General features: G+C 42.9%; 1 protein-coding gene across 7 annotated transcripts in view; it reads left to right on the top strand.

The window, feature by feature from the left end:
• The window catches only part of LOC105391481 (GRB10-interacting GYF protein 2), a 45,894-nt gene that overhangs the window by 12,132 nt on the left and 9,593 nt on the right, over positions 1–24,169 (top strand). For 4 of the 7 annotated variants that reach the window (XM_048632986.1, XM_048632989.1, XM_048632984.1 and 1 more), the window contains exons 3-16: positions 6,829–6,970; positions 9,327–9,469; positions 11,342–11,506; positions 12,036–12,169; positions 12,700–12,808; positions 13,585–13,712; positions 14,013–14,152; positions 14,259–14,522; positions 14,770–15,147; positions 15,605–15,730; positions 16,172–16,318; positions 16,702–16,794; positions 18,738–18,857; positions 19,156–19,272. In XM_048632986.1, coding sequence (XP_048488943.1) covers positions 6,829–6,970; positions 9,327–9,469; positions 11,342–11,506; positions 12,036–12,169; positions 12,700–12,808; positions 13,585–13,712; positions 14,013–14,152; positions 14,259–14,522; positions 14,770–15,147; positions 15,605–15,730; positions 16,172–16,318; positions 16,702–16,794; positions 18,738–18,857; positions 19,156–19,272 — 2,206 coding nt within the window. The remainder of the gene's footprint in view (positions 1–6,828; positions 6,971–9,326; positions 9,470–11,341; positions 11,507–12,035; positions 12,170–12,699; positions 12,809–13,584; positions 13,713–14,012; positions 14,153–14,258; positions 14,523–14,769; positions 15,148–15,604; positions 15,731–16,171; positions 16,319–16,701; positions 16,795–18,737; positions 18,858–19,155; positions 19,273–24,169) is intronic. The other 3 variants (XM_048632987.1, XM_048632990.1, XM_048632991.1) reach the window with 3 other exon arrangements.

The following is a 24,169-nucleotide window of genomic DNA, read 5'->3' on the forward strand; positions in this document are numbered from 1 at the left end:
GTATTACAGGCTTTCTGGCTACAAATCATACAATAATAGTTACAATACTCTTTATTTGCGCCATTTTATACAAAATAACATTATGTGTCTCATATTAAGTATCCATATTTAAAAAATCCAGTGTCTTATGTAGTGGGTGAAACTTCTTCATTGCTCGATAGTGTATATGATATAAGCATAATTCGGGTACTTTAAATCCGCCAGGAGTGTTTGTTGCCTGTTCTTATTATCGAACTCATTATGTAAGGTTAATTAGATGATGTAGAGCTGTGGCGTGGCGAAAGATTAATTTCTTTGAAGATTAAGCGAATGTCAAAAAATATACTTGTACCTATGATGAAAATATGCATTAATATCAAATATATGGGAATTGTGTTGTATGGATGGACCCTTCGCCATGCAGCGCCAGCAGCTAGTACACAGACAGATGTCTGGCTCGAATCACCCGGCCTTGTATCTTCTGTAGAGGCTCTTTTCTATCTTGATTGTCCTCGGATGTTGTGTGAATCATAGCAATAATCCCTATTACATTTGCGACTTACACGAAGTATCTGGGGGCACGGCAGTGCCCCCACCAAGTCGAGCAAAAAAGCGGCACGGCCGTACCATCCTTTTCTCGAAGCAATTCAGGCCATTTTAGACCCCCTGTAACTTCGTTGTGGATAAAACTAGAAGACTGAATTTTCACTAATAATGCAGGCATTTTAAAGACACGGTATATTTCAAATTTCATTAAATTTGAAACAGTAGTTTAAGAATTATAACGGGTCAAAGATTCTTAATTTTGTCACTCACTGACTGACTCACCGATCATAAAAATATTCTAAGGCACTTCTAGCAGACCCAGAAGCTTCAAATTTGGAATATAAGTAGTGTTTGGTGTATGAATCAATAATTGGGGGCACGGTAGTCGAGTAAAATTCTCCCACCAACTCGAGTAATTTTTTTTAAATTTAGTCCAATTTTCTAGACTGGTACATAACTGCTTAAATAATTTCATAATCACATATCTGGGGGCACGGCAGTGCCCCCACCAAGTAAATATAGGCGCACGGTAGTGCCCCTGCCAAATCGAGCAAAAAATTCCCGTCAAGCAAATTAAATCCGCAAAGGATGGATTACCTACCTACGGACAAAGCACATCAGGCTACCAATGCTACACCACTTATAGTCAAATTTTCTTAATGTACAATGAACTTTGTGTATTGGAAACTAAGGTTGAAATTTAATTAGGGAAATTTGATGCAGTACGAAGTATCAAAGTTACGTTTATTCATTACGTACATTACGTAGCCAAAAATAAAGATTCTTGATTCTTACCTCAAGTTTGCTATTGATGTAGGTAGGTACTTACCAAACTAAGTTAACGCACATACGTACCTAGAAGGTACCGAAAAGAAAAAAAGTAGAACTGTCTACAAAATACAAAAAGAAATGAGATCCCATCAAAAACAATACTTGTCAAAAAAACCAAGTCTCGTAACTTAGTTGTTCTACTGTAAAAACTTGTGAGATCCATGTACTTAATACCAAATCTTATCCACGCACGCATCTCAATCTTAAAAATATTTAATGTTTTATATAAATATATTGACTTGGTCATCGCACTAAATAATTTAATTAACACGTGTTTCCATGCGATAGCCGAGTCAATATTAAATATTTTAAAGATTGAGATGCGTGCGTGGATAAGACTTGGTATTAAGTACATGGATCTCACAACTTTTTACCGTAGAACAACTGAGTTAGAGTGCGACAAACTTATCAGTTCCGGTGACAGTTCACTAAATTGGTCCATATCTCATTATTTACTAATAAATTATATATTGATATAGATTAGATGGGTTTATTAAAACCGCAAGGGTAAATTACCATTACGGGAAAACTTAACATCTTAAAGAATTAAGAAATATTAGACATTTACGTGAGCTCTCTGGAACGTGTGTGAGACCCTGTGGTGAGACCGGAACAGATAAGTTTGTGGCACTGTACGAGACTTGGTTTTTTGACAAGTATTGTTTTTGATGGGTAACATTATGGGCAAATAAGACAAGCAATCGGTCTTTTTCGTCTTGTATTTAGTAGTTACAATCATTGGTCAACTCCGTAAGTTAGAATTCATTAAATGGTGGTCAACTGCAAGTTGGCTCTCAATTTATATCTGAGTATTCAGTGACGGCAATCATGATGATTACGACAATTGCAATATAAAGAAAGTTTCACGTGAAAGCAAAGCATGGATGTTCGCCAAATCCCAGTATTGATAAGTTGGAAAAATCCTGGGTCCAGCAAGCTGTGACTACACTCAGACTCTTGTCTATCTACCCCTATGGTTATCGGTTTAGGAGTGAGTGTCTATGTATACATATATGTATGTATGTACAACGGAAAATGACTTGGTTAGACATGGGTGATGAAAACTAAGCGGATTGTCGTAATCTGTTGCATGGGGTAGTGGACGCATGCGCGTGGCGGCGCCGGCTGCACCGCGTGAGGGGCACCTGTCTCCGGCACTGAGCTCTCGGCCGCCGGCGACGCCTGACGAGCCCGCCCGTGCCCCGCGAGCCACGCTCCCAGTGCTCTCTCTGTGGAACCCATCGCGCTTGCTCCGTTCACTCACCGACCGAGTGGACGCGCTGTCCTTTTCAAATCATAGTTTCTGACTTTGATCGTCATTCTCATTACCTACTTGATTTCCTTAGCCTGAAACAGATCGTTGAAGATTTCGTTTTTTTTTTCGTTTCGTTGACCCTGCTGATTCTAGTCGTTGCATTTGTTTTACTTTACGAGTTCAAGATGTTTTCCTTCGGTAAGTTTTAATTCGTATGTAAATATAATATCCTGTATTTTTCTATAATACGTTACAAATGGTTCATGACGTCATCATCAGTTTTTGGCTCTACTTTAGTTGTATGCTTCCATCAAGTTATGAAAACTTGATGGTTCTGCTGTAAGCCGTAATGTTGATCTAGAAATAACAGTATTTAATCATCATCAACCTATCGCCCATTGGCTTGGATATATTGGTTTTTTGTACGCTATTCCTGTGCCGCTCTGGTCTACTGCTTCCCCGCAACCCTGCAGATATCATCTATAGCAGGTGGTCTGCACACAGTTGTGCCGTCTCTAGGCCACCATTTTGTGACCGCCTTTGTCCACCTTCCATCCTCCCGACGAACGACGTGTCCAGCCCACTCCCAATTCAGTTTAGCGACCCATACACTGACGTCGAACACTTTCGTCTTTTGGCGGATCACCACGTTAGTAATACGGTTTCTTAGCGAAATGTCTAACAAGGCTCGCTCCATAGTTCTCTGTGCAACTCTGATTCAGTGTGCCCAGTTTACTTGGTCAGCGTCCATGTTTCAGCACCGTATGTTAGTGTGGGCATTGGTCTTCAGGCATTGTGAGATCTTAGACTTCAGGATATCATCAAGCTTTGAAATGGCGACCCGTAACAGTTGAATCCGCCTCGTGATCTCTTTGACCTGGGATTCTCAGCCAAAGGATAAAAAATATAAGAGTTTTCATTCACCACCTACAGTTTTCCAACTATGTAGGTGTAGGTATTTAATTAACAGTATTTATTCTAGCCCACGCGGCATATACTATACAGGGTTGAATTTTATGTATCCGATATACTACTAAGCAACTTTAATGATGATGATGATCCAATAGATATTCCAACTTTTATGTTGGATTAACTATTCGATTAATATTCTCAACATCGAATATTGATTTCTTGTGGCCAAGAAAGCTCAATAAAAATAATTATATCCTATGAAAAGCGTTGCCTTGCGAACAGCAACTAATGAACGCATTAGTTCTTTGAAATATTTTCTTAACCCTGGAAAACCCAGCGTGAGTTTGAGACCTAAGTGGATAATGACAGGTTGTCAAGTCTGTATTGAATGTCTCGTTAAGGAGCAGTATATTAGCCAGCAGGAGGCAGGGGCCGGGGCCGCGGGCGGGGGTCGCGGGGGGTCGCGGACGGCGCCGCTTCGCCTGTGTTTATGTACTCCTACCATCTCAATCTGCTCTTGTTACTAACTCATTAAAATTATTATTTTTATGGTTTTATAAACTTAAGTAGGTCAGGTTAAGCAACAACTGGCACGGTCAGCCATTGGTTGGGTTATAGATTTCAAGAGGTTCTTTTCTGGACGCTTCCGTGCTTCGGACGGCACTTTAAGCCGTGGGTCCCCGTTGCTGCTTCGGCAGCAGTCGTTAAGCCTAGTCAAAGGCCTTCGGGCAGCTTGAAAACATCTGACAGTCGGGTTGCCCTCTTACCCGACAACTCTCTCAACACAAGCCTGCTTGTGTCGGAGTCCACCAACCCGCACTAGGCCAGCGTGGTGGACTAGACCTAAGACCCTTCCTTCATTGGAAGGAGACCCGTGCCCCAGCAGTGGGGACGTGATGGGTCGTGATGATACTTAAGTAGGTAGATAATAATGGCTATCTCAAATTGACTCTGTTGTAAACTGCATCTCTCACTCCCAAAGCACAAAAATAATAATTAAAAAAATTAAAAAACCGACTTCAAAAAAACACTAAAATGTAAGAAGAATTTGTGTAAACCTTAAATTAGTTCTTACATTTTAGTGGTTTTTTGAAGTCGGTTTTTTAATTTTTTTAATTATTATTTTATTTTATAGTTTTTAGTTTATTTGCAATAATTTTCAATCAAAAGTAACGTGCAAATAATACCAAAAAGTCCTACTAATCAATACGAATCATTCAAGCCTAAACACGAAGTAGTTGCTATATACTGTTGAGGAGTTCCCCTGACTACTTACGTTGCGGTACGGTGCCACGCGACTGGTGCAGAGCGGTAATAGTTCCTTTGTATAAAGGAAAAGGCTCGCTAGAGACCTGCAACAGTTACCGCGGCATCAGCCTCTTAAGTATAGTTGGTATATTGATTGAAAGGGTAGTGAAAGAGACGGAAGAAAAGATCTGGGATGTGCAAGGTGGTTTTCGAAAGGGGATGGGATGTACGGATCAAGTCTTTTCTCTACGAAGCGTCACAGAAAAGGTCCTTGCAAAGCAGCAAAAGGAGTTCTGTGCCTTCGTAGATTTAGAAAAGGCTTATGATAGAGTGAGGAGGAATGATTTATGGGAGACACTGTCCGTTTATGGAGTGGACAATCACCTGACGCGGGCACTGGGGTCCCTTTATAGGGAGTCTAGTGCTTGTGTCAGGATAAACGGAGCCTACACGGACTGGTTTGATATCCACAGGGGTGTTAGACAGGGATGTGTGGCTTCGCCTTGGCTGTTTAATCTGTTTATGGATAGTTGTCTCAAGGATATGAAAGATGATGAAAGAGGTTTACGAATAGGAGAGTTACTTCTTAAGTGCTTGCTGTATGCTGACGATCAAGTCATACTTGCATCGTCGGTAGAACAGCTGCAACAACAAGTAACTCTCATGCATGAAAGTTTTAAAAGGAAAGGAATGAAAGTGAATGTTAGTAAGACGAAAGTGATGGTGTTTGAAAGAGATGAAGAGGTAACTGAATGTGAGATCACGATCGAGAACGAAAGAGTTCTGCAAGTGAATGAGTTTGCATATTTGGGTAGTCTGTTTACGAGGGATGGGAAATGTGAGGGGGATATTGAAAGAAGAGTGAAAGCGGGAAATAAAGTAAATGGGGCCTTGCACTCTTTCATGAGGAGTCAAAGCGTGTCTCAAAAGGCTCGTTTGGCTGTTCATGCTCACTCACTCCCCGTGTTGGTCCCTACGCTAATGTAGGAAGAAGAATGAAAGTAGGGTAAATGCTGTTGAGATGGGCTCTCTAAGAAGTATGTGTGGACTGAAACTAAATGATAGGATAAAGAATAAATAGTATTATAAGAGAGCGAGTTGGAGTAAAAGAAGACGTAGTGACCAAAATTGAAAAGGGAATGTTGAGATGGTTTGGTCACATTGAAAGGATGGATGAAAGAAGACTGACAAAAGAAATTTATTGTGCAGAGATGAATGGTTGTGTCGGTAGAGGACGTCCTAGGCGAAAGTATATCGACCAGATAGGCGACATACTCAAGAAGAGCCAATTTAGGAGTTTCCGAAACCGACGTGCGTGTATGAAGAGACTAATGAATGTGGAGGAAGCGAAAGAAGTATGTCAGGATCGTGGCACGTGGAGATCCATAGTCTCTGCCTACCCCTCTGGGAGACAGGCGTGAGTATATGTATGTATGTATGTATGATGTATGTATGTATGTATGAGTTCCCCTGATTGCCTTCCGTTTCCATCATCAGATCAGGTCAAGGTCACCATCATATTTTTTTGTTATAAGAACTATATTTACGTTCTTAATTTCATTAGAATCGGTTAATATGTGCCCAAAATGGAAATTCATACCCTGTTTTTATCCCTTTACCCACCCGTGGGGGTGGGATAAAATTCCGAAAAAAAATGGGACCAGCTGGGAGCTCAACCCAATACAACAAAAAAAGAATTTTCAAAATCGGTTCACAAACGGCGGAGTAATCGGTGAACATACATAAAAAAAAACTTGACGAATTGAGAACCTTTTTTTGAAGTCGGTTAAAAAGCACAATGGTGTTAATTTTTCAACCGTCTTGAAATGGAGAGGTACTTCGACGAATCTGTAGACGTACCCTCTTCATTTCCTTATATTGTATGAGAAATCGTATCAATCAAGCACTAATAGTTGATCGCACTGTAGTACATCGTAATTGATTATACATACAGTCTAGCTAGGCAAATCTTGGCCTACCTAAGAGTTAGGTCACTTTTTCACTATAGGAACACTAGTATACTTGGGTAAATTAAGTAATAGTAATTTTGTTTACAGGTATGGCAGAGAAGAAATGCTTGCACTTTATGACAGAAATGTAGACCCACCTGTCGAACTAAAGCACTTCGACATATTGTATAGTCCGCGAGGAAAACCTCCGATTGCACTCAGTAACTCCTTTGAAGAAGACTTAACAGCGGTAAGTGTTTAACAGGTCATGTTGGTCTGCTCCGCATTTTCCTCATCTCATCTGTTCACGCCGATGGCGACTTGTATCAATGCAGACGGCGTTTCCTCGAGAAGATACATAGTTCAGTGGCGTCGCTGTTCACGATGCTCCGAGGCGCAGTGCTTGTTGTTTGAATTATAATTTAAATGTGTTGCATGAAACTACACACTCATGTTTATTTGCAATGCAATTGGCAATTTTGTTGTAAAAGTACTGGCTTAACGTGTGCACGAAATGTGCGTCGCCGGCGCCTTACCCGCCTTCTGACATTGCATTACCTTGGTGTATGTAACGCTTTAAACACTGTATTTTCCAGGTTATTCCTAGAAAGAATTTTATCGTTTGACAACGACAAAGGCTCGCGCGAACTACTCCGTTAGATTGCATATTTTCCGGGAACTCTGTCAAAGTACGTACTCTTGTGTGTGCGTCGCGCCCCGCGGTTTCCGCAGAATTTAGCATACGGCGATCACAGCCGCCGATTTTACAACATGTTTATATTGCGCTAGTACATGTCGGTCTCACTCGCTGTCTAAAGCGGATGAATTAATAATTGAAAACGCGTAAAATCGATACATTTCGTAGTTATATGCAATCGTGATCCTTGATGCATCCAACGCAAAGGGCACTGTTGAAAACAATATGAACTATATGTATTAATCGTCTAGAGAGCAGGATTCTCTCGTCAAAGAGAGTGAATACGGCACCGGCCGTCAGTAGAAGCTGGGCTGCCTTTGATTGGTCCAGCAGGGCTGGGGAGACTGTGTACAGAATCTATTAATTCGTTAATGTGTCTCGAATCCCGATGTTTGGTTGTAGTGTTCTAGTGCGTAAGGCATTGTTTCCACGGCGACGCCGGCCCCTGCCCTTTGTGGCGCACTAGCCGCCCCCGGTCCAATCTATGTAATCTGGGGGCGGCGAGGGGGGCCGGGGGCGGCGGGGGAGGACACGCTCGTCGGGGGCTCAGCTTCATTTAGATTTGCCATTCTCTGATTTAGATTGAATGGGCGACAAAGGCAGGGCCGTGCTCCGCGCTGCTGCCGGGTCCGCCGCTCGTCACTGTCTGCGTGCACATGACGTGTTACTTACTCTTGTTCATTCACTGAGTAAAAAAACAAAATATACCTATGTAGTGTATTTTCGATTAAATTAAGATAATTAAATAGGTACATAAAAATTAACTCGAGTGCGACACCGTATGCCGCTGGTACCGCGCTTTATCCTCTCTGGTTCAGCCAAAAATATACCTAACAACCATGTTTATTTTTAAGCACAGTATTTTCTAATAATAGTGTGTAAGAATATATATTTTCTCGGGTTCCAACCCACGCGGGTCGCTGGTCCTGTATAACGTAGGAGTCAGGAGCGATTCCATAAAAGGTATTCCCACGCGCATCCGTGACATTTCAGCTTCGTGGAATTACAATTTTACCGCATCGAATCATTGCTTTGAAACATGCATCTGATTCTGAAATGTTGTAAATTAATATCACATCATTATTATAGTTAGTAAATTGAAATTGCGGCAACGATATTGCTGGTTACATTTCAATAGGGACCTGTAGTGCGCAGATATTAGATTTTGTGGTTGAGTTTGAAAATTATGCAGTCGTTTCCAAAACATTGGTTTGCTACTTATACGTTCCAATTTCACATTACTTATTTTGTCTCAATCAATTTGTGATCGCATGTTAGAGGGTTTGAATGGTATGATATGATATAGTCATCAGCCTTAAATGTTCATGATCTGGTCGTACGTTCATCCCAAGGACCGCTGCCACAGCCGTGTCACCCTCAGTCGAGGCTCCCGCAGGCCGCGGCCGGCGCGGCTGCGGTCGTCGACTCTCCCCGCGCGTTATTTGCACTCCAACACTTTTCAACACCTATATTTGTCGTTTCTAAATTAAAAACTGGGCAATACCGCAAGCTCAATGGATTTCAGACCACGGGTTTCTTATAAAATATAAAACTTATACACCTAACTTAGCAACTTTGTATGTTTTCTTCTGAATGCGTCCCGCCGCCGTCTTTGTAACGATCATTGAGGAAAAGCAAAGTTACCAACTTTCTCATTTTTAACAATTACGGAAAAATAAATTAAGTTAATAAACAAGTTTTATAAACATACAGGTCAATGAACCTGTAGTCTTCAACAAAATTTCAGTTGCTAAGCAAGAAATAAAAAAATGCCCTCCTTTAAATTAATTTTGAGTCTTTTAATGGAAAAGATTGTAGTTATAAGTCTGTAGGTGAAGTTAGTTGATAATGAATGTCGCACTGTGTGTGGTAAGTATGTGGTGTGGTGACGGTGTGGTGTGTGTTGCAGCGGGACAGCATGCGCGGCGGAGGCGGCGGCGGGATGGGGGGCCTGTCCCCGGTGGAGCGCTACCCGGGCGCGGGCCGCGGCGCCTCGGCCGATAGCCGCCCGCGCCACCGCATGCCCTTCGTGCGACAGACCTCCGCCACCAGGTCAGTACCTAGCACCAAGTGCACCTAACTATTATTATGTGTGTGTACCGTGTACTTTCTAGATATAAGATACTACATATGTATCAGGCGCTCCGCTCACTGCTAGAGTCCAGGCAGCGACGGGGTGGCGTTGTGACGGCTTTAAGGCGCAGTGATTTATGATTATGCCTCATTTACAATGACGCGTTCTCGCCTCGCCCGCGCTGAAACTTCGCTTCCACTTCTTCAGTGAGCGTCGAACATGAATGGAAGGCGCGCTTCTTTGTCGCCGCCGTCGCCGCCTCGACTGTCGTGCAGTGGGCGCAGCGCCTTATATTTTTATCTAATTAACGTCTAGGCACACAGACGGCAGGGTGATTCTGTGTTAATATGACGATGTATGAGCCGCTTCACGTCGCCACCGCCCTGTCTGCCCAGACCTTTACGAATCATTTGCTCGAAAGAGTACCTACTTAAGATTAATATAATAATATACTAACGACCTAAAAATCTAAATTAGGTATTAATCATCAACTTCGTCTCGTATCATCATCAAGCAGCTAACCATAGTATAAGATTCCTATGAAAATTTTCTTATAAAAAAATAGTGAACAGAAAGTCAACGGATGTTGTTAAAATTAAAAATTTACATGACAAGCAAATAGTTTATTTAAAGATAAATTAACATAACAATATCAGTGATTGCATTGCAGGCTCGACCTATTTACGTGCCTCTCGCTACTGAATTTACATGATTTATTTGTGCGTCTATATCCGGATACAGATGTAGATTCATTCTATCAAATTAATGAGAGTCGATGCTTGGAACTACAACAATACTAGCAATGACGACGCGACGTGACGGCGGCAGCGGCTTGCCGTGGGCGACAGTTTTTGTTGCATTCTCTTAGGCGAATAATTAAAATCTTGAAGCCATTTTAAACAAAAGCAGTAATGTAACGTTGCTTTGGACGCGCCGCGGTTGACGCTTTCAATTTCCGCCGTTCCCTTTGAAGGCTGCGGCGGATGCGATCACTGGAGGAGCTTTCAATAACCATGTTTGCACATAAAGCTACAGTTATTAAGTTGTTACACGTACAAACATAGTTACTGAAGGCTGTACCGCGTTTGTAGAATATCGATGCCAATTACGTATCCCTGGCAAGTTTCTGACAACTATTCGAGGCTTATCAGTCTTGTGACTTGTGAAGTGGCTCTAGATGCAAGTTCCATGATAGATCGAGGAGCGTGTAAGTCCACTCGCCGCCGCCGCCGCCGCCAACAACAAACATAATACCTCTTCATACTCAGTCTGCGGGGGGCAAATAACTATAATTCTATTAATTGGATGGTTGTTGTATTGGATGACGCAAACATGGGTTTTCTATAGCCGTAGATAACGATGATTGGTTATTTCAACTGCAAGTTCTAGCTTCTGAATTCTTGTTTAGTTTAGAAAAAATATGATTCGTTCTCTCTCTCGACGCACTATTCTATTTGTTTGGCTAGTGAAGGATAGATAGTAGTATTTTCGGCAACCGCATTACAAGCGTAGCATGCGGGTGTGTCTATAAGGCGCTGTACCCTCCTGAGTGGCACCACGCGTGATCTGGTTACATATTTGGCACTAACATGACATGCATTGAGCCCACCAGAGAAAAAAAGTCACTTGAAAATCATGTCGTCGTCTGATGAAGATGCTGTAGTTTACATACAAATGTTACGTGTCACGCCACTTCGGTGCAAGCTGAGTGGCTCGTCAAGTCATGTCACCCGAATCGGCGCAGAACCCTCGCAACTTGAATGTTGTAACGCGTGACAAGTTAGGTATCAGATGACGCGTCAAGCCACTCAGACGGGCACGGCACGGCTGACGGTGGTGTGTGGCTGCAGGGGCGGGTACCGCGGCGGCAGCGCGGCGCCGGCGGAGCGCGACGAGGCCTTCGAGCCGTCGCCGCCGCACCGCGCCTGGCCCGCGTCGCCCGCCGCCGCGCCTCGGCACCCGCCGCCCGACGCCACGCCCGACTGGCACAACAACAAGCAGCTCTTCCGCACCAGGTAACACACACACACACACACACACACACAGACAGACAGGAATATCACTCAAATCTAGCGTCCAATTTACAAGTTTCAATAGAAATGTATTAGTGAGAAACTTGGCAGTTGTATTCTGAGGTATGCGTGCCCGGGCTCGGCTGAACTTCAGGGAAGATAACTAAAGTTTCACATATGTTCCTATTATCCGTATCCTTTGACGAAGGTACGGACTTGCTGCCTCAGATACTTGATAAACTACAATACGCATAGGTATGCGACATTCTCAACTAATATACAATGTCTAACAGAAGTTTCAACTAACTTACAATCATAACTTAAAGCGGCTGAACCGATTGATAGAAACATGGCGAAGAACATTCTTAATCACAAATCAACACACAAAAAACCTTATCATACAATCGGTTCCGTCTTTTTGTTTCAAGCAATATATCTAGCTTTGCGATTTAGTTTTCCTGCGTTAAAGTGCGGCTGAGATGTCGCTTGGTGGTTGTGTAGTGGCGGGTGGTACAGTGGTGCGTTGTTGCAGCCGCTGGCACGGCGGGCCGCAGGGCGCGCAGAGCTGGCGGCGCTCGCAGCGCGACGACGGTGAGCCGGAGTGGCGCGGGGAGTCCCCCCGCGCGCGCCCCGCCGCCCCCCCCGCGCCGCACCACGACAAGTGGGGTGAGTCACACATTACACTTTTTTTTGAAAAGTTGTATTTGGAGTTTCTTGCCTCCGTTCTTCTCCTAAGACAGAAAGAGCCCCTTATCCGACCGGTGAGTAGTTTGTAAAAATTGACGTTCATAAGTACATTTTATATTGAGCCTGAAATAAATGACTATTTATTTATTTATTTTTTTTATATTTAAACGACGAATAAAAACATTTGACTTTGACACCACATGCGCCATATCACCGCACATATATATAAACGTAACGTAAAAGTATCGCCACTTTTTCGCCTGGCTTGAAGGCGTTTGCGAGCTCGCGTTCTACAGGTAGACAGGTTGCGCTTCTGGACTGGTTACGCTTATGTGTGCGGTGACTTTAAAGCGGGAAGGTTTATTTTTCAAGTTTGAAAATAAATAAATTGCGAAGTTATTGTTATCAGGGTATTTTTATTTAGCTGGAATAAAAATGCACTGTGTGACAAATATGTCCTTTTTTAGATAAATAACAATTTGGTTTGATTGATTTGTGTGTTGGTGTAGGTCCAGAGCGCGAGTGGGGCGAGCGCGGGGGCGGCGGCGCGCGCGACAAGCAGCCGTGGAGCAGCCGCCGCAACTGGGACGCCGGCGCCGACGACAACCTGCCCGAGTGGTGAGTAGTGGTGCTCTTCACATATATTTTAACCAGCTCATTATGACAATCAAATGGTAATTTAGCAAAATCACAAAATCTTTTTTAGCTGGCACCGCCGCGAAGTACGTTTGCACTCAAGCTGGTAATGCTGGTACTATACATGAACAAACCGCGGCACCAAACCACCATCACGTTTGATGCTATTTCGGTCGCAGCAACTACAACAAAACCTTCTAGCATATTGCAACTTAATTGCTAGGCCCACATGTTCTATTATTTACACAAATGCTTACAGTTAAATTTAGTACCCCGATCGATCGCTTGTTGTGCTCGTGCAGTATTCAGCTGCAATTTCTACCGCTGTATTTTGTTTTCCTCTCTCTCTGCAATTCGAACGCGAACAGGTTCGCACAGCCATCATAGTCTTCCACCGGTATAGACAATCGTTCTTATTATTTTGTTTGTTCTTGTGCATATGCTGCGTCATTATTTGGTGTGTATATAATATGAAGCATCCGTAGTCGAGCTAGCTTCAGTGATGCCTAGTCAGAAGTCAGTCGGGTAGGTGGGAAAACATGTGTCAGTCAATCCGACTGTCACATGTTTTCCCACCTACCCGACAACTCTCTCAGCACAAGCTTGCTTGTATTGGGGTCCACCAACCCGCACTGCCAGCGTGGTGGACAAGGCCTAAACCCTACTTTCATTCAGAAAGAGGACCCGAGCCCCAGCAGTGGGGACGTACGTGATGGATCGTGAAAGTGTTGATGATGTGATGATATTGTTGTGAACAGGGCGACAGACAACGTGGAGGGGTGCGGCGCGGCGGGCGGCACGTTCGACGCGCAGGGCGCGTTCCACGGCTACAGCAACGACGACTCCAGCCTGCCGCCGGCCGCGCGCCAGCCCGACCCGCTGTACCGTGAGTTGCACACACACTACATAATACAACAGCTAGCTGTCTAGCCTCTAGCTAGAGCATCAAAAAGACACCAGTTTACCATTCGTGCCATCCTTTAAATGGGTCCGTTGAGTGAGTCCGACGAAAGGAACTATGGATCGCACCAAGTATGATTTTTATTTGATGTGTGTCAGCGCGACGTAGTAATACTTGCAAGCTCATCTCTGCTCAGTGCAGCGGAAACTAAAGCGTTTCTTTAAAATTATATCCAATAAATAGCCTAAAATAGTTTTTAGTAGTGTTGTTTGTTTGTGGTTGCAGCGCTGACGCGGTCGCACACGCAGGGCAGCTTCTCGCGCGCCAAGCCCGCCGAGGAGGGCTCCGACGAGTGGTGGGCCTCCGAGAAGGCCAAGAAGCTGTCGCCCAAGCGCTTCGACACCAGCGAACCCAAGTTCAAGAAGGTACAACGAACTTAAATACGGAGAAACCTGGTTACTAGCGACGCGACAGTAGCTTTTTCTACTTGGATTTCTTTCAAAATATTATTAGACTGTCATCACTATCAAGTATCAGAAAGTAAATGAGGACGTACTTTGTTGTCAGCCGTCCGGGACAGCCGGGCCCGGAGCAGCCGGCGCGGCGGTGGACGAGGAGGCGGAGCAGGCGCCCCCACCGCCCGCGCCGGCCCCCGCCCCCGCGGCGCCCGCGCCCCCCGCGCCCGCCCCCGGCGAGCCCTCGCCGCCGCGCCCCTTCGCGCAGCTCTACAAGCAGCAGCAGCTGCAGGAGAGCAAGACCTTCGACGCGCTCATGCGCAGCGACATCAACCAGGTGGGAGTAGAATAGGAGTCCGGACTGCTGTTGCACCTCCGTGTATTGTTTCTTATGTGACGTGACGAAAGAGTCAACGCCGACGTAAAAGCGGAATAGGTTTATTTTCAAAGTTTAAATCCATTGATTTAGGTACATAAGGTGAAGGTTATTGATATTGTAAGGATTTTTAATTTCTTTTTATTCAAACTTGGAAGTTAGCTATATGCTAATGCAGAGCTAGACTAATAATTGTACCGTGAACGACCAGGCGGAGGCGAGCGACGAGCGCGGCAACTTCAAGTCGGTGATGATCACGCCGAACAACGCGCTGCGGCAGAAGCACCAGAACATCACGACGCCGGCGCCGGGCGAGGCGCGCTCGCCGTCGCCCGCGCCGCTCGAGCCCGACCTCGCCACCGACAAGATCATGAACGAGCTCATCGAGTTCTCGTTCGAGGACGAGCTGGGGCTCAGCGCCATGCACAACATCCCCATGCCCATCCCCATGCCGGGCCAGAGCAAGGCGGGCTACGGCGAGCTGCTGGCCAAGGCGCGGCCCATGCGCCTGCCTGCGCCGCCCATGATGCCGCTGCAGAACAACGCCAGCAACTCGCTCTTCATGGGGCAGAACGGGAACAACCCGCCGGTCAGTAACACAGCTACGCCGAACTAGCCAGAGCCTGGGTGGATGGGTGTAGGACAACTGATATAAGTACAAATATCTGTCATTAAACAAATATCTTTCGCGACCGGGAATCGAACCCGGTACTTTCGGCATAGCTGTCAGGTTCACTAACCTCTATACCACTCAATTGTCATACGTACGTCAGTTTCCCGACAAACTGCCCCGTGTTCATTAACTGATACAACGTGAATGTCTAATATTGTCTCATCAATCAATAATAGTAGTCTGAACAGTAGGCCAATGATCTCGCAATAAGAGTAGCAAAACACTGGAGGAAGTTAGCTTAGTGAATTTACACGATCGAAGAAGAAGAAGTAGTCTGAATTGTCTTTTTTATGATTCATTGAACTGAGACTGAACTTACACGTAAGTACTCACAATAACATTCAATAATCGGTGTGCATGTTGAATGTGACAGATGGCGATGTCCCCGCCGGCGCCGGGCGGCATGCTGTCGCTGCAGAACAAGTTCGGCTCGCTGTACGGCGGCATGATGAGCCCCGCGCCGCCGCCCCTCGACCAGTGGTACTACGAGGATCCCACGGTAATCTATTGCTCTCATTCTCTATTCATTTAGGGCCACTTGCACCATAGTGTTAAATCTAGATTTAGTGTTAAATCTCGATTGGTGCCATAAATTAATATGGACTGACGTTTATCGAGATTAGACACAAAATCTAGATTTAACACTTTGGTGCATGTCACCCTAAATAAATCAAGCATAAAATTCATAACTTTCATAAGGTAACAAGTTACTCCCAAACATTTGCTGCCAAAGAATTCCAAACTCCAACTCCAAAGCAAAGCAATGGCCAAGAAAACCAAGTAAAATTGGCTTACCCGATACAATAACGACCGAACCAACCAAATAGAACTGGGGAATCTGGTACAGTCACCCAAACACGCCTTTTTCTCCCCATTCAAAATTAGAATATATTTATTATCCAATACTAGTGAGACTAATGCAATGCAAATCCGCCTGCAGAAGAAGATCCAGGGTCCGTTCTCGTCCAAGGACATGTACAACTGGTACCGCGCCGGCTTCTTCACGGCGTCGCTGATGGTGCGCCGCGCGTGCGACGCGCACATGCGCCCGCTCGGCTCCTACGGGCCCGTCGTGCCCTTCGCCATGGTAACTACATCATACACTTAACCCCAAATTCATACAGCTTTTTGACACTTCACAATATTACAATAGGTATAAATTTGACGTTTTTTTATACGAATTTCACCTTTCTGACTGACACAAAGGGTGGAAACTCGTGTGTTTCTAAGTCAATTTTAACCTTGTTGTAAATTTACAATACGTTCTATGAATTTGAGGGTAAAATCCAAAAAGTATCAAGTTTTTTTAATTTGTCATAAGCTTTATTAAAAGTCACAGTCAAATGTTTTTTCATCATATAGATATGAAATTTCCTGATGAACGTAAATTTTTACCTACTACTCTCCCCTATTAGGTAGTAGTAACTACTCTCCCCTATTAGTAGTAACAGTTTGTGTGTTCCCCCCCAGGGCGAGATGGGCGGCATGGGGTCGTTCCCGCTGGGCGGGTTCGAGCGCGCCCGCGAGCCGCTGCTGGGCGCCGCGTCGCTGGGCATGGGAGACGTGAGTGCCGCCGCGCCCCGCCGCACGCTCGCTTCACACGCTTCTTACCACCCCACCGCCACCGTCACACACACACACTACAGTATGGCGTGAGCCCTATGACAGATCATTGACAGATCCTTATCCCTTGAAACCAATTGACAGAATGGATTAGACAGGTGTCATAGGGCTAATGCTATACATTGTACAAAGTATAGACTACTTTCAGTTCACTTTCATCGGTAGATTTGGTTGTGGTTGATTTAGCCATTCGGTACTAGACTACCTCTCCCGTGTTTTCACTTTTTTCGTTGTCGAAGTGACGTTGTGTGATGGTCTGTGGCGACATGCCCTGTGCCGGGTCGACGGCAGCCGCGGCCACGTGTCGCGGCTGTCGGACGATTCAGGTCAAGTGAAGTACTGTAGGTACTTCATTGCAAATAGCACCAGACAATGGGTCAAATTAAGCAATAATTACGACCAATATTCACTTCATGTTGAATATAGACCTATAGCGCCACGACAGCCTGCAAGAGCTACAGTGTCATTGGCTGTAGTCATACCAGTTTGATCCCTTGTCTAATCTAATGCGAAACGATTTTGTGGGCGAAATTACTAAATAGATTAGGTGTCGATAGTTAAATTTACTAATTTTGGTTTGAACTTACCAAAAAAATATCCGATCCAGTCTATGTTCCATATTGTATAAATACAACAGCCATTATACTTTTAGTGGGACAGCCCATTAATCACCTAATAATAATGCATGCGCTAAATAATAATTATAATTAGTTTTTGTAGAGGACTTGAGTCTTTTAGCCTTTTCAAATGTTCGACGGAAGTCAAATGACTCGGGACTTATTCATGAAAAAATACTCATGTCACACATGTGTCAGAATGAATACTAAAAGACTAGAGTCATTTAGCAACACTAATATAATAATATTGACTCCTTCATTCTGTCTGTCACTTGTGCAAACTTCGGTGTTCTATCGGGTAAAAAGTAGCCTGACAGAACCGACATTGAAAGATTTTAAGTTTGAAAAAGACTTATAGACTGGACTCGGTCGGACACTTACAAACCTTTAAATATAACAGAATACAGTATAGTAAGAGTATTTTAATTAGTTTAAAATTGTAGACTTGATTTTTAAATAGTAACATTGAAATGAATCATTTACTAAGTACACCTTAATTAAATTTATGTAATAGGCAATCTCACGTAAATAGGCAAAGCGAAATTGCATGGTTGAGTTTCCCTAAGTGTAGTGACGTACCGACGCCGCGCCCGGAGGCTACTATAGTTTTACGAAAAAGATCCGGATGAGAGCTGTCATGCCATCAGTATGATTACTACGATACACAGCCGTGGCTAGCACAGCAGCTATCCGCAATCTTAATTGACCCTCCAGTGCGACTTACTAAGCCAGCGCCTTTGTGTAGTTTCTGTTGGCTTTTTGTGTCGGCTGTCTTTCACACAGCAGAATACAGTGACTCCGAGAGACCTGCTCCGCTATACTCTCCGAAAAGTGACCTCAAGAATTGCATTGTTACAGTTGATAGATTCTACTGCTGCCCACAACTAAATTTTTACACCTGAATTCTGAATTGAAACGAGATTTTTGTGGTCTCTTTAAAAAGACGCACCTATCTGTATCGTACGCATTGGACCAAACGGATTTTCATAAATATGTCTATGGTTAAACGGCTACGTACGATGCAGTGGTCGCACTTGTGTGATTTTCTATACAAAGTATACTAAATGCGATGCGTCCGTTGCGTACAATGCCGAAAGATGTACGCTTACCTTAAATATGGCCTTTCAGGAGTCACTGTATTCTGTGCACAGGTCGCGGCTTCGCTACTATCGGTGTAATCATTTTTGATATGTTGCCGCAGTGTTGTGTAGGTGTGAAAAACTGCAACTTTCTCGTTGTGATATAAGTGTGTGGCTGGCTCTGCAGATGATGGGAATTGGCGGGATGAGTGCGTCGGAGGGACTGGACTCCCTACAGTTCGGTTCCGTTGGGACAAACTTCATTCGCAACGCAGCCGCCGCCGCTTCTTTTAATCAGCAACCAATGGTAAATATAGCCTTGTTTAATTCACTAATACTCTTGACAAAAATATAAAAGGACAAAAAATCTGATCAGTAGCGACATCTGTTATGAAAGTATTAAGCTGCTACCCAACTTCAAATGTTACTGCTTTCAAAACCATTTGATTCTTTATCTTTAATTCCACTCTATGCATCTCCGTAGATCTCATCTACCACTGTTAAAATTAGCCGTGTCTCCATCAAACGATCCATCATGCTCCGATATTCGTTTGGTGGAGAGCCGGCTATTAAGCAAATATGAATGGAATGTGTGTTTTGGACAGGACTCGCTGTGGTCCGGCGCTTCGTCGGAGCTGCTGTGGATGCAACAGCCGGGCCGCGACCGCGCCGCCGCCGCGCCCGCCGCCGCCGCGCTGCCCATGTTCTTCTGGGACCAGCAGGTACCAACCAGCCCCTCTGGCGCCGCCACTCAGCCCGACCGCACCGCCATACCACCACCATATCGCTTCAGATACTAAACAGACCACGGCTACCTGGCTACTACTCGATGCCAAATAAACTATTTATTGTCACTATAGTGAGTCTCAAACTAAGTCATTTTGGTCCACGCATTCCCTAGTCCTTTTAGCGTCTGAAGCGGCGACCGAGCGCTAATCGCTGTAAGATCTCAACGGATTGGTAACGTACGTGTAACGCACAGCGATTGGTTTATAATGCTTCCTTTGTCTCTCTTTGTGCTAAATCCCCGTGTGTTGGGGACGTCGGCTTACCAGCTCGTGCAGATTAAGCTAACCATGTACGATGTATATGTAAACATTTATCCTATAATGATCTAACAGTTTAATCCTTTTGCATGGTATTCATAATCGAGGATTTTAACTTTAGCTAGTTTTATCTTTACCTTATTGAAGTAGGAATCCCGTAATATGCTACCGTTGTATTATATTCTCGTAATGTCGGGACAGGCCATGCTTATTACTCTCATGTGACGAACGAGTCAAGCTATTGATGAGCATATTGTAATAATAATTGATAAGTTTTGCCTGCTTCACTTGACAGGATTTATCTTGAATTTATAATTTAGCATTTGCAAACACATTATAACATTGAAAGATAATTCCTTCAACTTGATAAATTTAGGAATCTCTATGCATTTTTTACTAGTTAGCCAGCACTAAAGTGTAGTACCTCTAATTATGAGCAAAATATACATAATCGACACTGCAGTATCAGTAGCCATATTGCATAATTATTTTATTTTGATCGCATACGCACCGTGCCGGTCAGAGCTGTCAAAACAATATTTTTGACATTTCTCCGGCATTACTGTTAAAATAATGGTAGATTTACTTTATAGACATAGGTGTTGCCTAATGAATACATATTGATAGCAGCTAGAGCGCTTCTTGGTTGAAGTTATGACCAGCCGGCGAGGAGGCGACCGGGTATGTGACTGTTGCGTTCCATCTGTCCTTACTTATGTATAATTGTATCTCAGATAATGTGCATTTATTTGGTATGTGCTGGTGTAACTTGCAGCAATACCGTAATCTACTTGAAATTCAACTATGGCAATGATATTTTCCCTGAGGAATATTGTTTTCTTTACTTTTTAAGAGGCTAATAGTTTATCTATACCTAGATTTTTTTTTCTTTAGATTTAATTAATTTAATATGCTTCCGCTATTAATATATTTTGATTTTTTACATTAAATATGCATAATTAATTAGCTTACAGAATTGAATGCATTTTATGTTGTGTGGAGGAGAAGGAATGTACCTATGAAATAATATTTATTTTAGATATTAGCGAGTGTAAATTAATGAGTGGAATGTGCCATCGGAGCATGCGCGGGTGGGCGGGTGCAGGAAACGGCATCACTTGATTACAAGAATGCTTTTGTTAAAACTAAAATATGTAGCAGGTACAGTTCGGTTCAAACTACTTGATAGTTTTGAAGTTGGCGGCGAGTACTGTACCTTGTCTAACAAGCAAACCACATATTCATTCTTTTAAAGATTGAGAGTTGGTTAGTTGGACAAAGCACAAAAATATAATAGCTGCCTTCTTCAGAAATATCATTGTTTGGACCGAACTGTAACGTACCACACTATCAACAAATTAGCAATCAACAATCCATATGTAACATTGCTAATCTTACCATAATTTTTTAGATCCTTACATATTATGGCATATTTGACAGAAAGGCAATATCGCCCAAAGACTTTCGATTGCTAATTTACGAAGCTGGTGCTACGCTAGCTCTTTAAAATAACGCGACAACAGTAACAAGTTGATAATGAATTAACACAAGATTGATAATCAAAATAATGATTTAACTCAAATGTTAAATCTCCTTTTTAAATAACTATCAGAGTATTTACGTTGTATTAACATACCTATTAATAATATAGATGCCTTTTTCAAAGACATTCAGACATTGATTGACGGAATGTTTTTTTTTATTATTAGAATATCATTGGACGGAATAATCTATCTATCATCAAATCATTATAGAAAACTAATATCAATTAAGTTTATCTACTAACTGTACACATGACATTATTGGGGGTCACATGCCACATTGGGCAGGTACCATTATCAAGGTACCTATTTGTCAGGAGTGCTAAAATCTCGATTTAAAACTTAAACATTAATTTTGTATTAATTGCGTTACAAAAAATATACTTATATCGAACTTTTAGATTTAAGACTTTTCTTATCTAAAATGTTTTGACTGTATTTGAACAGTGACACTTAGATTTTAATGAAATAATCATTAAGATGTTATCATTTATGTATTATGATTATCATAAATGTTGCATGACAATTTGATTGAAGCACTTGTTAGGTGCGTTATTGTACTCTACATGGATTGTTAGTTATAGTACCCGACACGGGATAAGACTAGTATTATGAGGCTGTGTTCATGAGCCATTTATTATTCATGTTGTTCTTGTATTAACGATGAAAGACTGAAACTGTGATAGGAAACGCAGTGCAGTCATGTGCAGCACAGTCGGTGCTCACTCGCTCTTTATTCATTGATCACCGTCGTATCTGCTCTGATTGTTACCTGAGTCTTGAGCTGCATTAGATAGAGCACGTTAGTTCTGTTGATGACGCCACAGAACAAACCAGCGGCTGGAAATCTTATTAAATTTATTCTTCAGGGGTAAACTCATAATCTTAAACAAAAACAAATAAATAGAATTCCATTCTGTTATTGTGTGGGCTCTGCTGTACCACATCACTGCACTGCGAGGAGAGGCTAGACTCTGTTGAAGCGATGGAATTATTACGTATACGTGTACAGTACAGTCTGCCGCGCAGATAACTGAACCCCTTATTTACACATTCAAATGACACTTACAAAAGAAACTACTGAGCATGCATCAGAAACAAATGAACACTAGAATTTTGCCAATCTGTTTGTAGGTGATTGTGTGAGAGAGTGGGTGCCGCTTCTCAGCAACGTAAATTTAAATGATGATATTGATTAACGTGAGTAGGGCGTGTCCGCGTTGCAGGCTGTACTAGAATTAGATCTGTAGAAGCTGTAGGTGATTGTTGTTATTGTTATTACATAGTAGAAGGGAGAGTTGGGCAGCTTGGTATACAGGTCTTTTTTGCAATTATTTTTTTGTTATAAACTTTTGTTCAGAAAATTTAATATTATATTCCGTTACGTTACCAGTAAGTGTGAAATAGGTTAGTAATTGTGTTTTTATTAATGTCTATTTCTTGTTAATCTAGACTAAGTATGTTTGAAACCAATGTTGTGGTTACACTTTTGTCACTTTGATCTTTTCTGAAATAAAGTAGTGTTTACTGTTATGCAAATAGTTTATTATTTTAAAATAACATTGAATAGATTCGTACCGAAGTTGCCTCAACTCTTCAATCAAGCAAATTAAGCATTTGAAACATATGACATACATAGTACTTTTTGTGACATTTAAAGTCTGAAACGATACAAATATTAAAGCTTTGCTTGTACTGAAAGCTCCATTGAAAACACCAACTTAACTTAAACCAATAGGAGAGTCAATCAGTGACATGTAATTTTTTGTGTGTGTTGGCTTGGTGCGTTCATTGTACGGGCTCCGCGCGCGGGTGTCACCCATACACTGCAGCCCACTCCACCATGGTAGGCTCTGGTCTTTGATAAACAATACGGACAAGATGGAGTGTCACATACAAAAAAATGGTATGTCTTTTAACACATTTCAACAGAACTAATTCAAAAGAAGAGCTCAGTTGCAAAGTGCGATTATTATATTATAATTTTGTCGAGACGTTTCTTTTGCATCGAGACTCCATCTTGTTCGTATTGTTAATCAAAGGCTCTGTCAATATTTCAGAGACTCGGCTGTCAACAGTGGCAGCCGACGATAATCTCTCGTGTAGACTATTCTACTGCCGCGATTGAGCGTGCGAGTCACAGACAATGCCATAACCACACCGCCCGGCTCATCTTTGCTGAAGTACGCATATTTTATAAGTTTTTTCAGATATTTTTCTGATATGATGTTGAAAAAGCACTTGATTATGATATGGGTATGATGTGAGGACTCTTCCTAAAATATGAGTACTAGAGTAAAAATTAGCTCCGGCGCCGGACTTTACTGTTTATCACAGATTGTGCTATCAAGTGCCTCTCGCTCACAGATTTTTGTTCAGATTTGTTTAGATGTAGACCTGATTCGGTTACACAATCTGGGATAAGTAGAGGGTCCAAAGATTACGCAAAATAAAAAATGAACACCCACATTACACCATCAAGACTCAAGTTTAGTTAGATAGATCGTTAATAGTACGAATACTTTGCAACATAACTATTGTAAAGAGTTGAGACAAAGTCATTGACCACTTAACACATAGGGGATAACCTAGAACGTGGCAGGATGCGGCGCGGCGGCTCACAGGAGAGCGTGGCACATGGAGACGTCGGCGCTCCTCGCTGTGATGGTAAACACTCGAGCAGAACCTAATCATTGTACAAAAACCTGGCGAAATGTGTAAGCAAATATTTATATTGGCAATACTATCTTCTACCGCCGTAAAACGAAAGTCCAAAGTGATGATGATAACTTATAATTTGAAGATGTTATTGTTCGTAAAGTAGCCCGTTGGGAGCGGAAGTGGTCGATGCGAGGCGACGGCGGCGCGCGGCGGTCGCACGTAAGCCCCTCCACTCTCCCGCCGCCTACTGCCTCTGACGCTGTGCGCGCGGTACTATCACCGTATATGTTTGTCAATCAGGATAGGGATGCAATGTTTTATGTTTATTTCCTGCAAAGTAACCGCTTCCATGCATTCGCTTCAACAATAAT

Source organism: Plutella xylostella, chromosome Z (assembly GCF_932276165.1).
Source record: "Plutella xylostella chromosome Z, ilPluXylo3.1, whole genome shotgun sequence".
NCBI lineage: Eukaryota > Metazoa > Arthropoda > Insecta > Lepidoptera > Plutellidae > Plutella > Plutella xylostella.